The following is a 16,998-nucleotide window of genomic DNA, read 5'->3' on the forward strand; positions in this document are numbered from 1 at the left end:
TTTGGAGGTTGCAATATATTGCTTGAATTTAATTTGTATTATCTTTAAATTTCTAAATAAGTTTGGTGACTTAAATATTTTATCATTAAATTACATTTGTTTAATAAATGTTTTGTTTAAATCCACTAAAATATATTGCCCATATTTACTGACAAATCGATAAAAATATTCATTTTCAAAATGGGCCGTACTCAATACTTCTCTTAGCACTATTGGAGATGGTGACCTCTGCTGGTCAGCGAGGGGAATGACTGGGACCGAGTCGGTGACAACTATATACACAGACATCATATTTAAATACACACACATATTATGTAAACACAATATTATGAATGATTAGATGTTAGTAATCTTTTAACAGCACAACACTGCACGATGTTGGAAATATCGAACAAAGTGAAATTTTGTTTTATTGCGATACAAAATTGCAATATTAAAATAATTTCACTTAATGCTTTGAATAACTCTATTAGGAAAGATTTCATTCATTTAGAATGACTAAGATGATCAAGTCTTTTTCTATGAGGTGCATCTGCATAAATTGTAACAAAAAATAAATAAACAAACAGTGCTTTATGTTTTTTTGGGGAGTCTAGCAGTATTCAACTACAGAATTTGAACAATCAAAATTAAAGACGGTCATCACTGAATTAAAAAACAAAAATATATATATTTATTAATATCATTATATTTTAATCTTTATTATTATTTTTTAGGGGTTTTTCACCTTTATTATGACAGGACAGTAAATAATTCAGACAGGAAAGCATTGGGAGCAGAGAGAGGGGAAGGATCGGCAAAGGACCTCGAGCCGGGAATCGAACTCAGGTCGCCGTGGGCATGTTGGTGCTATATGTCAGCGCGTAGTACCCCTAGGCTAATGGCGCCGGCATATTGTAATCTTTAATAAATAATCCATTCCTGCCATGTGACTATTGCAGAAAACACATTGTGATAATGATGCTCAAACAATACATTGTTCAGCCCAAACTACATCTGTGTGTGTGTTTTCAAGCATGCTGGCTGTAAAGATCAGCACTGCTGCCGTCAGCGTGTGTGTGATGGTTGTGCTATTTGGCACCAGAGAAACAGTCAGTATTTCTCCAGAACTGCAAGCAGCAGCAGGTGCGTTTGGGACTCTCAATGTTTGATTTGTCTCTCAGACCGTGCCGTCTGACCTATCGCCTCTCTCAGTTTCAGACGCATGGCAGGGCTCTCTGCCATGTGCAGGCTGGGACTGCAAGTGCTCATACAGTCAGAAGAGCTGCTGCTGTGCCACTGCAGAGATGGACCAGCTGGAAAAGGAAACATTCAAGCACCTCATGAGTGTCAGGAATTCACTGTTAGACCTTTAGGAGCTCATTGACAAAACCACGGGTCAATGCACTGTTTTTGAAGAACGCCTTTTGTTTCTCTGATACATTGATTCTTATTTTAAGACACATGTGTTTCTCTTTGTTTGCTACTGCAGCTGGCAGGGCGGTGGCATTTACCACAACTATGGCTCAGATGTCTGGATGTTTTGGGCCCTTTACTTGTGATGTGCCCATTCCCTATACCAATACCACACTCAACCACGGCAATGCATACAACCCTGCTCTCTGTACACAACAACACTTCTTCCTGTCTTTCACTCTCAAAGTCTGTCAACAAAGCTTCATCCATCTTCTGGAAGGATTATTAACATATTGTATACTGAATCCATATACTGTAGTTTGTCTGTTGTTAGAAGAGCAATACAAAACACAGCTAAACAAATAAAAAATAAACAGCATCACAGGATTTAAAGAAAATGTAAATAAACAAAAAATTTTGATAAATAAAATTAATATATAGAAAAATTAAACTTAAAGAAAATGATCTTATGATAAAATAATATTACAATAAAATTAATAAAATACACAAATAAATATAAGTAAAACAATGTCTTAAATCAGAGTAAAACTAGACACTATTAATAAACCAATAATTAAAGAAAAATTTTTGCAAAATTAAAAAAAAATTATATATACACACAAAAAAATCACTTTTATGAAATTGCAGCAAAAATATATTTAAAATAATACATGAAAAATTCTAATAACGTAGCAAAATTAGAAGAAAATTTAAATATTAATATGGTAATAAAATAAATGTAAAATTCTAAGAAAAATTCATTTATTCATTTATTTTCGTCGCCTTTTCCGGAGCCGGGTCGTGAGGGAAGCAGTCTCAGGAGAGAACCCCACACTTCCCTCTCCCTAGACACTTGCTCTAGCTCCTTCGGGCACCCCGAGGCATTCCCAGGCCAGCCAAGAGACAAAGTCCTTCCAGTGTGTCCTGGGTCTTCCCCGAGGCCTCCCGGTGAACATGCCTGGAACACCTCCCTAAGTAGACGTCCAGGAGGCATCCGAAACAGATGCCCGAGCCACCACAACTGACTTCTCTCTATGTGAAGGAGCAGCGGCTCACTCCTCACGGGTGACAGAGCTCCTCACCCTATTTATAAGGGTGCGCCCTGCCAACCTGCAAAGGAACTAATTTCAGCCACTTGTATCTGAGATCTTGTCCTTTCGGTCATGACCCAAAGCTTGTGACCATAGGTGAGAATAGGAACGTAAATTGACCAGTAAATCGAGAGCAATGCCTTTTGGCTCAGCTCCTTCTTTACTGCAGTGGACCGGTTCGACCGCATTACTGCTGCAGCTTCACCAGTCAATCTCACCTTCAGCTCAATCCTCCCCTTACTTTTGAACAATAACCCAAGATACTTGAACTCCTCCACCTGGGGTAAGCACTTTTTTGGCAAACCACCTTTTTTAGGTGGAGCACCATGACCTTGGGCTTGGAGGTGCTGATTCTCATCCCAGCTGCATCACACTCGGGAGCAAACCGCCCCAGAAGGCGGTTTGCGGAAGGTCCATGTTCGATGAAGCCAACAGAACAACATCATCTGCAAATAACAGAGATGAAATCCTGTGGTCCCCCAACTGGACCCCCGCCAGCCCATGGCTGCGCTTGGAAACTCAGTCCATAGATATCATGAACAGAATTGGTGACAAAGATAAAAAAAATATTTACATATATTAATATTTAATAAAATATTCTAATATACAATTGTTTTTTAATATGGAGCGAAAAAAACAACAACATTTTAATTTAAATATAAAAACTAAGGCTAGAATTAGAATTATATTTAGAACACAAAAAAATAACTAATTTGGTAATTTAATATATAAAGAATCTCTCTCTCTGTCTCATAAACGCACTTATAAACAAATATATAAATGCATGCATAATAGTATATTTCTGTCACTCAGGTATCCTCACGGCTCCATTTGCGGGCATCTTCTCCTTCAGTCTGACTGTGTACACAAGAGCTCTGAAGGGCAGTGTTTGTACCAGCGGGTGGCACTAGTGAGGCAGGGCTGCTCAGAAGCCAGCACATGGGAGGACAACAGGGAAGATGCAGAAGACAGCGCCACACAAACTGTTCTGTTCAATCTCAGACCCTGAGAGCAGGCTTATGCAGAGCTCATGTCTGGCAGAGAAGTGTGCGGAGACATGCGGGGCAGAAACATCTTCAGCAGATATTTACTCTATCCAACTGATGGCTAAAACAGCACGTCATTGCTGGAAGCAGAGCCAAAGATACACAAACTCACAGATACACTGACAGTGATGTGATCATTATGTTGAGTAGAATAAACTAAGGCTAGTGGAGACAAACATTGTTTGACCTTCTCTTCATTCATGGAAATACTCATCAGGAAGTCTTTTACGTAGTTGTAAGAAATGCATTAAAAGCATTAAACTGACTGTGGTGACAAATCGTTTTTGAGAATATATTACAATCAAAAGTGTGATTTTATTGAGAATGTACTTGTTGGTTCTGCCATCATCAAGTTTCACTAAAATAAAGAAATACTGCACAAGGCAACTCCGTACAGCTACAGATTCAGATAAAGAGAATCCACATCTGTAGTACATACATAGCCAAAACTTCAAAGACTAGTGTAGAGGCACAGAAAGCCATTACATAAAAAAAAAATGCCCTAATGGTAAGAGAGTTCGGCTTGGGATCTAAAGGTCACAGATTTCAGTCCAGGCATCAGCAGGTGAATAAATATCCACCTCAATACCAGGGCTGAGGTTAGTCCCTTGAGCAAGGCACCAAATTCCCATCTGCTCCCCAGGCAGCCCACTGCTCCGGGTGTGTGTTCACGAGTGTAAGTTGCTTTGGATAAAAAGTGTCTGCTAAATGCATAAATGTAAATGCTCACTGGAGATCAAAATAAATAAATAATTCATTAATTAAAATAACCCACAACATGATATTGATCTGGCAGCCAAACTTTCCAGTTTTCACTGAATTTGCAAGATAGTGAGCCATTCTGAAATTACTAAAGCCCTCCGACATCAGGTTGTCCAGTAGAAGGTGAAATGGACAAACCTTTATGCATGAGAAAAACTGGTTCTTCCATATCAGCAATTTCTAGAAGATTGCATCTTTACAGGGTTTCTAACTTATTCAAGTCCCCCAAAAAGCTTGTAGATATTGAAATACAAATATATAAGGGGCAAATGTAGCTCAATAGGCACTCAGCTCACCACTTCAGATCTCAATGCACTTCATAATTTTTCCAAGTACAATAAGATCCTAGATTAACATCTTGATCCTGAAACATCTTTTTTTTTTTTTTTTCGAAAATGTAATCCATACCTATTTCCTACCCCTACACCCTTCCATAACTGTAAATTATTTCCAAAATCAGAGGGGAATAATAGCTAGAAAACAATAATGTAGAAGTGCATAAATTGTAAGCCTAAACTTAACATAAATGGTAAACATATCCCTTAATATTTCGATCGACTGATTGAAATGCTGTTTCAGGATCAACACAGATGTTAATCCAGGTACATGTTCTACTTGGACTGAAATCAGGTTAAGGGCTCTGCACGGGGTAAAGATATGTCTCTAAGCATACAACGGGTCCATGTTTCTGAGAATTTAGCCTGAAGTCCCAATGACTTTTATCAGCACAAGGCATCATAAGGCCAGACTGACATTTGGTGAGGAGCATGTTTACTAGATAGAAAACTGGTTCAACTTTCATTTTATGGAAGTGTCTATTGCCCAATCAGCCAGCGATTTACATGCAGGAAAATGAGACCTCTTCAAAAACAAGTAAAACCAGCTAAACACAGCTAAAATAAAGAAATGACCAGTCCTGAATCCTGACCTCAACTTTATTGAAAATCTCTAGAAAATGCTTGGCCCACTACAATTATTGAACTGTAAGGAACTAAAGAGCTGATCAAGATCACAGCACAACAACAAGAGAGACTGAATTAACACATCTCCTGTATATTGTTAGGCCATCTACAACACTGATATGCAAAATAGTGTGTTTTTAGTTATTTAAGTCCATGACAACAGGGACTGTTATGCTAGCATTGTTATCTGTATACGAATATACTCAAGATGCAAAAGAGGTACTCTTCAAATTTTATGTACTTTGTTATGTAAACATACCCTGAATTTATTTTCCCGTGTAACACATCAGACATAATGATTTGACACTGAATAAACACCCTCTAGCTCTGTCTGACAGCTACAGCCACACCCAAAACACTCACTATTTTAATTTGAGCAGACCACCACCCTCAATGTTTGAATAGTCTCCAGGAAGCTTTGTTTACACTTCTAAAGGAGATAAACCCATGAATGGCATTCTTGGAGTAGTCAGTGAATAAACTAAACTTAAAGGATTTTTGAGATAAAAACTTACATAAGACTAGAGCCAGCTCACGGCACCGACAGACACAGACTAACACGGACAATCACTACATTTCTTCAACAAACAGGACAGACTCTGAAAGCGGTAACAAACACACTAATCCCAAAAAATTGGTCTTTTACCATCTCTCTAACTGTAAGTGTAGCGTGAATTGGTCTTAAATAGCAAATACACTGTTTACAATTACACGATTATTCATTCATTTATTTCCCTTCAGCTAAGTCCCTTCCCAGCAGACACACAACTATATAAGACGTTGAAATTAGGTTGAATTTAGGTCGGCAGCTTCTAAGAAAAATGTTATTTTGACGTCCAATATTAACATGAAATGACATTGATATTTGGTTGATTTTAGGTTATGTTAGAAAGTGACCAAAATCCAATGTCGAGGCAACATCTTAAACCAACGTCATATTGATGTCAAGTAGTAACATTTATTCCTCAGGTGTAGCAACCAAAATCCAACGTATGATGGACGTCATAGTGGTATCAGTCCAACAATGTCAAGCTGTAACATAATTAGACGTTTATATTCGGTTGATTTTAGGTTGTGCTAAAAAATAACCAAAAAGCAACATCTGTCCGACATTGGACTTTGATGTTAGCCTGGTGTTGGGTTCTGACGTGAATCCAATTTTCATTTCCACCCAAAATGCAACATTATTCTGACGTTACCTTGACATTCTGTGCCTGCTGGGTTTATTCATCAGGGGTCACCACAGCGGAATGAACCGCCAACTTATCCAGCATATGTTTTACACAGCGGATGCCCTTCCAGTTGCAACCTAGTACTAGGATACATCTGTACACACTCATTCACACTCATACACTACAGAAAATTTATTCTATTGAATTCACTTATAGTGCATGTCTTTGGACTTGTGGTGGAAACAGGAGCACCCGGAGGAAACCCACACAAACACTGGGAGAACATGCAAACTCCACACAGAAATGCCAACTGACCCAGCCGGGACCCGAACCGGAGACCTTCTTCCTGTGAGGTGACAGTGCTAACCACTGAGCCACTGTGTCGCCACATTATACGATTATTTTAAGCAAATCCTAAAGAGATCCTCAAGTCTGTATTCCCAAGTTAACAGATGGTTAAACTCATAAAAACTAACCAAAAGGAAGTGACTCAGTACTGTTACTATGGAAGCACAGGTTAAATGATGACATCATTAGTTCACTTTGTTCAGTGATGTCATAAAATGTCAGGAATGGCATGCATGTCTATTTTCTGTCAGGTGTCAACTGTGTGACTTCCTGTTTGATCAAACATACAAATCAGCTGTGCCCCCCAAAATGCCAAATCTCTCATTTATGCCCTTGTCATTCCTCTCACCCTCTTCCCTCAGCTCTGGGCGGTGCAAGGGAAAAGGCATGTGAAGAAATTCCTGGCTCTGTTCAGACCGCTTCTTTTCCTTCTCCCAAATAAGGACGCACAGTGCAATACAGGAAAACGAGAGAGGAAGGGAGGGGCAGAAAACGGTGAAGAGAAAGAGAGACTCTGAAAAAAAAGTCATGACCTTTTATGGACTTGGTTCCCTCCTCTTTTGCCTTTCTAGCTGTCCAACACTCCCTCTTTGTCATGCTTGGTCTCGCTCTTGGTGAAGTCATTTCCATAAGGGTGGCACTCCCTGAGCTTGGACCCTGAACTCTGTCATAAAGAGGAAGAGACTCTCATATACACTCACACTCACTCGCATTTCCACATCAAAACTACTGAGCAGGGTTTCTATACATATACCGGTAAGTAACCTATGTTTTGCTATGTTCTGTACTGAATAGATGTGCACTTAGACAGAAAAGGTGTACAAGTAACTTACAGTAGGTGTACAGGTAAGAATAACAGGGAAAGATTTTGAGTTTGAGTATTTAGATGTAAGTTTTAGTGGTATTGACTGAATATTACATTGAATGATGTTTAGGTGATGAAGAAATGTTTATTTTAGCTCACGGTTTAAAACCCTGTTAAATTCCACTGCCTGTTTTCACATGTTCTGTGCCTGCAAAGTGTTTTTATTGGCAGTAGCTGATAACATGTTGCAAGTTCAGTCTTCTCCCTGTCATTTCACTCTCTTCTTCACACACACTCACTCACTCTCAGAACACATTCTCCAAAACTGAACGATAATCTGGCTGAATGACGCACATGTTTTTCCCCTGAAAAATGAGGGCTGTTCTTTTTACTCCTCTCTTTCTCTCTTTCTTTCTTTTTTTTTTTTGAGAGACATTCAAATGAGAGTATCAGATCTCTGCAAAAATGCTTTTGCTTCTGAACTAAGACCAACTCCTCTCACAGCCTGTGGTTTCCTGCATTTGAGGACTGGGTGTTAGCTGTTAAAGCTCAGTCAACTGTTAGATTTTTTGATTTGATAAACCTTAATTAATCTGAACATCGCGTGAAGCCAGGCTTAATCATTTGTGTCTTCATTTTCTATATCAAAATGTCTGCTTACGCACCACATCTTATTCAGGATGTTACTAAGAGCTGAGTCCTAATGTTGCATGATACATTCCCTGAAGACAAATAACAGATAAGATGAACTGTGTTACGCAATTTGAGATGTGATGACATTTATAAGTACGGGTAGTTTTGTAACTCAATATAACTGCATCAGAGACTCCAGGTGCACTTTGTTTGTGTGTTTGGCTCAACAGGTGGGGCTCTACTACTTACAAATAAAGGAAACGCTTCACCGGATGTGAACTGATTGGACTGTGATATGCACATGTTACATTCATAAGACAAACACACAAACACCCAGTAACCTCACCTTCTCTACAAACATGGGCAGAGCAAGTTGTAACTTGTCATTTTCATACATCACCCAAAGCAGAGATGACTGAGTTTAATGATTTGCAGGGAAATGGATATGTGCTTGTGTATGACAGGTTTGTGAATGTCTGGTATTATAGCAATTCTAGAGATTACTGTGGAATCTGAGTGCACTAAAGTGGAAACAGCAGGGAGGAAAAATGAACTAGAATATGCTTTATGTGTTTGGATGTTGTAAAGGAGTCAGACAGTAATCACAAATTCTGACCTTTTAGACACTAGAGGTGCATCACAATATTTCTGCACAATTTTGAAGGTTTATTGTAGGGCTGGGCCAGTAAACAATATTATACTGAATCGTGATGAAATTTATGTCAATAATAATGATAAGCTCTGGACTTTCTAAGAGCCAATCACACAGCAGAAATGTGCAACAATGAGAATCTAAAAGTGTGTTGATATTAGAGATGCACTGAAATAGGTTATGCTATTTAATGGACCCTCTCATTTTTTTTATAGCTTCAGTCATTGTTGGGGTACAACTGATATCGAAATATATATTGTTATCGTTCAATATGGAAAAGAATTAATTGAGAATGCATTTTTGCCATATCGCCCAGCCCTAGTTCATTGTAAATATTGTAGTAATGTACTGTATAAAACACAGCTCACACAGAACTCTCAAACCAATGATTTTCTGGTAAGTTTGGTGACAAAACGTTATATAAGTTTTAGGTAACTTTTAGTTGATGATTTAGGGTAGGACTGTCACTTTCTATTTGTAGTAGTTTGCCTATACTGTTGTGTTTGCATTTTAGTTCTTGATGAGGCGCATGCGACAGTAATGAATTCAAATGAAGGCCTGATAAATGCAGTATGGCCTATAACAGCTGTTTCAATGGTGATAAGTACACGTTGACTCAAAAGCAGGTTGCATCATTTTTTAAACTTCATGGTCATCAGTTTCTAGTCAAGACTCAAGTTAAATGCCTTTCTCTTCGCTAATTTAGATGCTGATTTAGAGGCTGTTACATGCTTTATTAGGATTACATACACCTTTGAGTTTAGGTTATTGCCAAAGCATATAAATTTCTCGCGATGGAACTTGGCATTACTGTTATGAAATTTACTTTAAGTGATTTTCATGGCAGTTAACACATACTTTAACCAAAGTGAAACGTTCTGCCTACACAGATTCCAGCTTTCAGCAAAACGAAACCTTACTGAACAAATCATGCAAAATAAAGGGGGGCAGCTTAAAAAAAATACAAAAGCACAGCTTTTTTATAAGTTTGGTCTGGTATTATCTTTAATGAAAAATAAAAAGTAAATAGTAACTTTATAAAACAAAAAAGCAAAAGTGTAAAAATATAGTTCATCCAAAAAATAACAATGTATTCGCTATTTACTGATTGGTTCTAAATGTTTATGAGTTTCTTTTTTACGATGAACAAAAAAACAAGATATTGTGAAGAATATTGTAAACCAGCAGCCATTAACATAAATAAGGTCAATGGTTAAAAAAAAAGTCAACAGTTAACGGTTTCTAACTTTTTTTTTTTTTTTTTTTTTAAATCTGTTGTGTTCAACATAAAAAGAAACTCAAACAAGTTTGAAACAAGTAAATAATAACGGAAATGTTATTTCTGGGGGAACTGTCCCTTTAAAGGATGATGTCAGCGGCTGTTAAGTAAACTGAGAAAATAGAAGTAAAGAAAGCATCTAATTATAGAGTAGTGATATTTGCACAAGCGATGTCATTTCAGCAGCATCATCATATTTACAGGCGAGGTACTTAATGCTAGATGCCAGTTTCAGTTTACAGAGCTTTGGTTTCATTTATTACATTTCTTTACAAGCTCTTCACAGAAAAGTTACCAATGGAACAGATAAAATATAGAAATTCTTGCATATTATTCAATTGTAGGTCACTTTGGATAAAAGCATCTGCTGAATGACTGAAGCAATGTTGGGGAAAGTTACTTTAGAAAGTAGTTTGTTACAATATTGAGTGACTCACCAAAAAAGTAACTAGTTAAGTTACTTGGGTACTTTTTATAATCAGTAACTTTTAAGTTTCTTTTGTGTTTCTATTCCGTTAGAACTTGCAGGGGTTTTTTTTCTTCTTTTTTTAAATAGAAAAAAATAAATAAGTAACATAGGATAATGTTATCTTCGAACAACTTCCTGAGCCCAGACCTCTAGATGCTGTATACACAGAATAATGAATGTTTAAAGCAACGTGTTTGCCACTTTTGTACTTTTTATCTTATTAGTGAAGTAAAATCACTGTCCACTGAGACAATCCCCTTTTTATTTTCTTCCATGTGTTTAAAATAATGTGAATTTTCCATTGCAGAAATCTAAAGCCCTGCCATCTTTATTTCTGTCTGTTCCAACATTCTCTCATTGTGTGGGATTCAATGTGTCTGTGTTCATTTTAATTCAGCAATTTATTTTTTTAAAGCAATTAACTAAACTAAAAAGTAACTTGCATTATTTTTTTCAAGTAACTCAAAGATTATAACTTAATTTTGAAAAGTAATGCGTTACTATACTCATTACTAAGAAAAGTCATATTATTACATAACTCGCATTACTTGTAATGCAATACCCCCAACACTGGATATAACCAGTTATAATAATGCCAGTATTGATATCAGCAAAAATAATAACTTAAGACAATATCTTAGACAGTGTAACAAACGATGCCAAAAACTAAAATTGAAAGTAAATATATTGAAACAATAAATACTGAACTACAACTAATGGTCACAAGTGGAAACAAATAACTGAAGTGAAAGGACTTGTGTGTATGTTTTCTCAGTCAAAATGGCAAATAAAGGTCCGTCCTACGGTCTGAGTCGCGAGGTGCAGAGCAAGATAGACAAAAAGTATGACCCAGAGCTGGAGGGGCGGCTGGTACAGTGGATCGTCAGTCAGTGTGGAGAAGCTATAGGAAAACCTCAACCTGGAAAACAAGGCTTTCAGCAGTGGCTCAAGGATGGATGTGTAAGTCACCGCAATCAGTTTGATGAGGTTAAGTCATAGCAACATATTTCCAGAATTATGACTGACTCTTTTCTTATTCTATCTTTGCAGATTTTATGCGAGCTGATCAACAGTCTCTTCAAAGACTCAAAGCCTGTGAAGAAGATCCAGAGTTCTAGCATGGCTTTTAAACAGATGGAGCAGATCTCTCAGTTTCTCACTGCTGCCGAACGATACGGAATCACCAAATCTGACATCTTTCAGACAGTCGACTTATGGGAGGGTGAGAGTCTCTTTACCTTCAGCTTAACATTCATTTTAATTTTATATTATACAAAAATGTGTTCAAGCCTTTCTCAATATATAGATATATTATAGGGGTGTCAAAATCAGTTGTTTCTATGGTGCACACTGCAATGCAGACAATTGAGTATCAGTTCAGTAATAGATAGGTTATTACGCACTAACGTCATTTATCTCATATGCGCTATGTCGCGGTAAAATGCCATGACGAGGAAGGCGACCGCGAGTAATTTAAACACTGCAACTACTTAAAAACACAAAAACTGTGCACAATTCACTACATGTATGTGCATATTTGCTGGACAGTCTTTCACTAACACTGAAGTTACAGCAGAAGCCCCTATTTCACTGCAATTGAGAAAATAAAAGTAAACTCTATTTCTCTCTCTCCCACCGTTGCCCTTTGACCTGCTGGCGTGACATTTCCTTTCCTCTCAGCTGTTATAGCGATACTTGTGGATCCAGACACAAGCGCATGTCTACAAAGCGAGTTTTCTCCACCGCTTCTATCATAAAAGCTGTAATCGCGGCTGCCGTTTATGCCGTCACTCATCTGTGAACAGCACTAGAGTGTCAGAGCCAATCGCAGCCCTTTCTGTTGAGCGTGACCAATCATTGCCGTGTAAGAATTCGCTTGACAAGGCTCAGAAAGCAAGCAGGATATTTACAATAGTTTATTGGCTATGAACGCTCATGTTGACAAAATTGTATTACAAATAGTATGTAAATATAAATATATATAATTTTTAATTTCAAGAATTAAGTAAAATATCAAGTAAAATATAAAATTGTAAATCATCTTCAATGCACTGCTATTCACAGAGATATCGAATTGATGGCATGATAATCGTAACTGAACTGAACCATGAGACCAGTGTAGATTCACACCTCTATATATATATATATATATATATATATATATATATATATATATATATATATATATATATATATATATATATATATATATATATAAACTTTTATACCAAAACCAAAATAGAAAGCAAATAAACAAAGTAAAAATTACACACAAAACAATGAGAAACTAACAAAAACTAACAATCACAAAGTTGAAACAGTTCATAAGACCACAGTTACACTACCGTTCTCATGAAAAACAGCTAAAGACATGATTGTGATGAGGTCTATGTTGTATGTGTGTGTTTTGTTAGGTAAGGACCTCGCTGCTGTGCAAATGACACTGTTGTCTTTGGGGAGTCTGGCTGTTACTAAGGATGACGGTTGTTACCGTGGTGACCCTGCTTGGTTCCCAAAGTAAGTGCTTGCTGTTGTCAACTTGTCATTTCTTCTTCCTGTTCGCAGAATGAACCGGCAGCTCATCACCATAGCGACCAGACAACAAAAACAAGCCACTGTGCTGGGCGATCTGTAGATGTGGCAGATCGTCATAGCAACATGATTACAAACACTTATTGGCCAGACAGTTTTAATGCGTCCAGTATGTCGGTCTAATAGAAATATGCGATTATGAAACTTTACAAAAGAAGAGAGAGACGGCTATAAACAAGCAGAAGTTAACAGAAGCAAATACAGCTTCTCTGGCCGCTTAGGATGATAATTTGTTTGAAAACACGCCGAGTGTGTTTGGGGTCAGAAAGATTTTTTAATGTCTTTTAATGTTTTTTTTAATGTTTTTTTAATGTCTTTGAAAGATTTCATATGCTCAGTGAACTTGCTAGACAACTTGTGGGTGCTAATAGAACTGCAACACTTTAAATGTAACAAAGTTTCAGCAGCCATTACATCACAAGAGCCTTCAGAAATCATTTTTTACTTTACGTTTTAAGTAACGTTGAATTATCAAATTCAAGTGTTGTGACAACACTAGTTGAGTGTTTTAAAAAAATCTTTGTATAAGATGATTCCACAGTAATATGATTATTAGGCACACTGAATTAACGAAAGCAGGTAAATATTGGCATTCCTTTGGCTCCTTCACACAGGAGCGCCCTCTGGCCTTTGGAGAAGATATACTGCTGATCACACAACAGTGCTTCCCTGACAAGATGTGCATTACAATCGCAACTTTGACCATTTTCGTTTGCAGTTTACTTTCGATTAATCACCCAGCCCTACACTACCTTCAAATAATATAATAGGATGGTTAAAAAAAGCAGCGTAAAAAGTTACTTTGCACAGCTTAAAATTAGCTGGGAGAGAATGACTCCTGACGCCAGACACATTAAATTTGCAAATGGCTCTTCCCATTCCTAAGTGAAAAATAAGCTTACAACTATTACTGTTATTATACATTAATGCAATAATGGATCAGCAGTTCAATTCACAGAGACAACTGTGTTCAACACTAAATCCAAGCAATTTTCTCTGGAGCGAATCGCGTGATCACTTTAAGACCAAGATCTGCTACTGATCAAAGCTAAACTTTCACATTAAAAAATGTCTGCTTTGAAGCATAATTTTTTTAATGGGCATTTATTGAGTTTTATTTATTGAACAGGAGTTCATAAAATCGTGATAATTATTGTTCAGTTAATGAGTTTTATAGCCCAACCCTACAGAAGAGTGCTAATTTTTTTGTAAATATTATTAATATTATTCATTTCCATCAGGAAATCACAAGAGAACAGGAGAGAGTTCTCTGAGGAGCAGATGAAAGAAGGCCAGAGTGTAATCGGCCTACAGATGGGCACCAACAAAGGGGCATCGCAAGCAGGAATGACCGGTTACGGACGACCTCGGCAGATCCTAAACAACCAATAAAAAGCCGGATGACCTGTGATCGGTCTTTCTCAGCCCATCAGAAAGACTGACCAGTTGCATAGTCTTACTTAAACCTTCAGCAGACCCCAGCTGGACAAAAAAAATGAACATAACACACAGCTAAAACCAAAGTTTACAAATGCGTTGTATCATTTCAAGAAAAAAACAAAAAACAAAACTGCTCTAGGTCCTTGTTTCAGAATCCAATCTTTACTCCTCACATGAGCCAGTGTTCCATACATTCCATTTAGATCTCAATTCTATTATGGCGCAGACAGACATACATTCCATTATTCTATTATTAACATTCCAGAGAAACGCACTCTGCTGCACACCATGGGAACAAAAAGCCTGTAAGGTAAATTTGGCTTCGCACAGTCAGGTGTTTGTCTTGTCTTGTGTTTCTGTAGATTTAATTTGTATGCTCGGCTATAAACTTATTTTGTGATCTAAAAAATTCAATACAAATCTAGATCTTCACATCATTATGTTTATACATTGTATATGAGTAACTAATAATTGATTTTGCTAATAAAATTCAGTTAATAAAAGTCTCAGTTGTGTTTCATTTAGCTTCCTTTGTCTCACACTGACAATTACGTAACCCTTCCGGTAGTTACAGATGCCAGATAAGATTTTCTCCCACCCCTCTGACCCAAAAATATTTCTTGCTTCATCTCTTTATGCAGTCTGAGCTTTCTGCTTTTACTGAAAAAAAGGTCATGCTTTAGTTGTGGAAGAAGGAAAACAGAACTGAGCAGAAGAAAAAGAGGGAGTGAGAGAGTAAGAGGGTGATCTGAGCGCTGACATGGAATTCCACAGAAGTTGCAAAAGGCGTTCAAACTTGGGTGAAATTGGAGGTGGAGCTTAAGGTTGGAGGGTTTTCTTTGCCATCATTATTTTTCTTAGCCTGAACAGAAGCACCATGGCAACAATCTATGAGCAATATAAATTAACTTACAGACATGGTCTGAGAGTAATGAGATTTTTATCTGATCCTCTAACACGCACGAACGCACACGCAGTACCAGACAGACATTTAGACCAGAGATTTTCAAAACATAGGTCCTACCCTGTAACACATCATACATATAATTTACATGCAGGCTTTTTATATTAACTTAATCATTTTGTATTGGGGCTACATGGATAATTTTTGGTTCACATAACTAAATGTGGAGTGGATGTGGAGTTCCCTGTAGGGTTGCGTCATTAGACGATGCCATAGTCTATTATCGATAGCCGATAGACATCACGATGCTGAGCCAGTATCGCAATCCTCCTCCTCGCCCCGCGCAAACCTGATCACGAAAAATACACACTTAAGCCCCGTTTATACACTAATACGTCTTAGTTTTCATTCTAAAATGCCATTTTAAAACTATCCACTTTTGTGGCAAAAGATCCAAAGAAAATCGGTACACTGCCACTTTAGCTCTCAAAAAATCTTTAATGTCACAATGTCACAACGTTTCGATCGACATGGTCTTCATCTGGTAAAGCATTATAAATGGAAGTACTCCAGAAATAGTGAAACAGCTCTACACAGCACCTGCAGTCAATTATCACAATCAGCTAACAAGCCGATAAACAGGAACATTTACATACAATAATATACATATGACAATATGAGATACATACATACCATTATAAAAAAAACATTTAAAATACAAATCCAAATTTTCACTATTAACATCCTCGGAGACAGAGTATTCAATATATAAATATAGCGCATCACACCTGCACAAAATCACATGAATCAACCACAAGGCCAGTAGACCTAGGGGGAAAAAACATTATGTACACATTGTGTTGACATCATATGACCGTGTGACATTAAAGATTTTTTGAGAGCTAAAGTGGCAGTGTGCCGATTTTCTTTGGATCTTTTACAACAAATGTTTGCACTTTTTTGTTTTTTGCAAAGCTATCCACGTTTTCACTGGCGTTTCATCTAGCATTTCTAAACAGCTCTCCGTCCACACTATACCGCTAAAAACACACATCATGGGTCCACAGACACACACACACACACACAAATGCGCTGTCATGTGCACGTCTGAGCTCCAGCAGTTGAGCAAAAACCCCCAGAGAGCAATGCATGTCAGAAAGTTTATCAAGGATGTACTGCTTTATAAATTAACAATAATAATGCTAATGCCAGTTCTGAGATCAGCGTTGTCTTACTTGCCCAGTCTATTGGTGCATTCCAAATTGGAATATATTGTCCTCCAAAGGGCAGTGAAAAAATCATGGCTGCCATACTGAAGTGTTACTCCAAACCAAAGTGATCAAATGGAATTTTTGGAATGAAGGCTTTTTGAAAAATACATGTGATGGAAACTTTAGACCATGATCAATTGTGCAGTTATTTGGTATTACGCACAGCACTCTTTTGGG

The 16,998-nt window shown here is 37.4% G+C and overlaps 2 protein-coding genes and 1 pseudogene across 3 annotated transcripts in view; 2 read left to right on the forward strand and 1 right to left on the reverse strand.

The window, feature by feature from the left end:
* The window catches only part of ftr84 (finTRIM family, member 84), a 61,055-nt gene that overhangs the window by 41,663 nt on the left and 2,394 nt on the right, over positions 1 to 16,998 (reverse strand). The gene's annotated exons all lie outside the window — the stretch shown is intronic.
* On the forward strand, positions 1,017 to 3,638 carry LOC137490143 (uncharacterized; annotated as a pseudogene).
* tagln2 (transgelin 2) lies at positions 7,383 to 15,149 on the forward strand. Its single transcript, NM_201576.1, is given in 5 exon segments — positions 7,383 to 7,532; positions 11,390 to 11,574; positions 11,665 to 11,836; positions 13,029 to 13,131; positions 14,448 to 15,149. Coding segments are annotated over 4 exon segments (606 nt in total). The 5' UTR covers positions 7,383 to 7,532; positions 11,390 to 11,394; the 3' UTR covers positions 14,599 to 15,149.

This window comes from Danio rerio, chromosome 5, assembly GCF_049306965.1.
Source record: "Danio rerio strain Tuebingen ecotype United States chromosome 5, GRCz12tu, whole genome shotgun sequence".
NCBI lineage: Eukaryota > Metazoa > Chordata > Actinopteri > Cypriniformes > Danionidae > Danio > Danio rerio.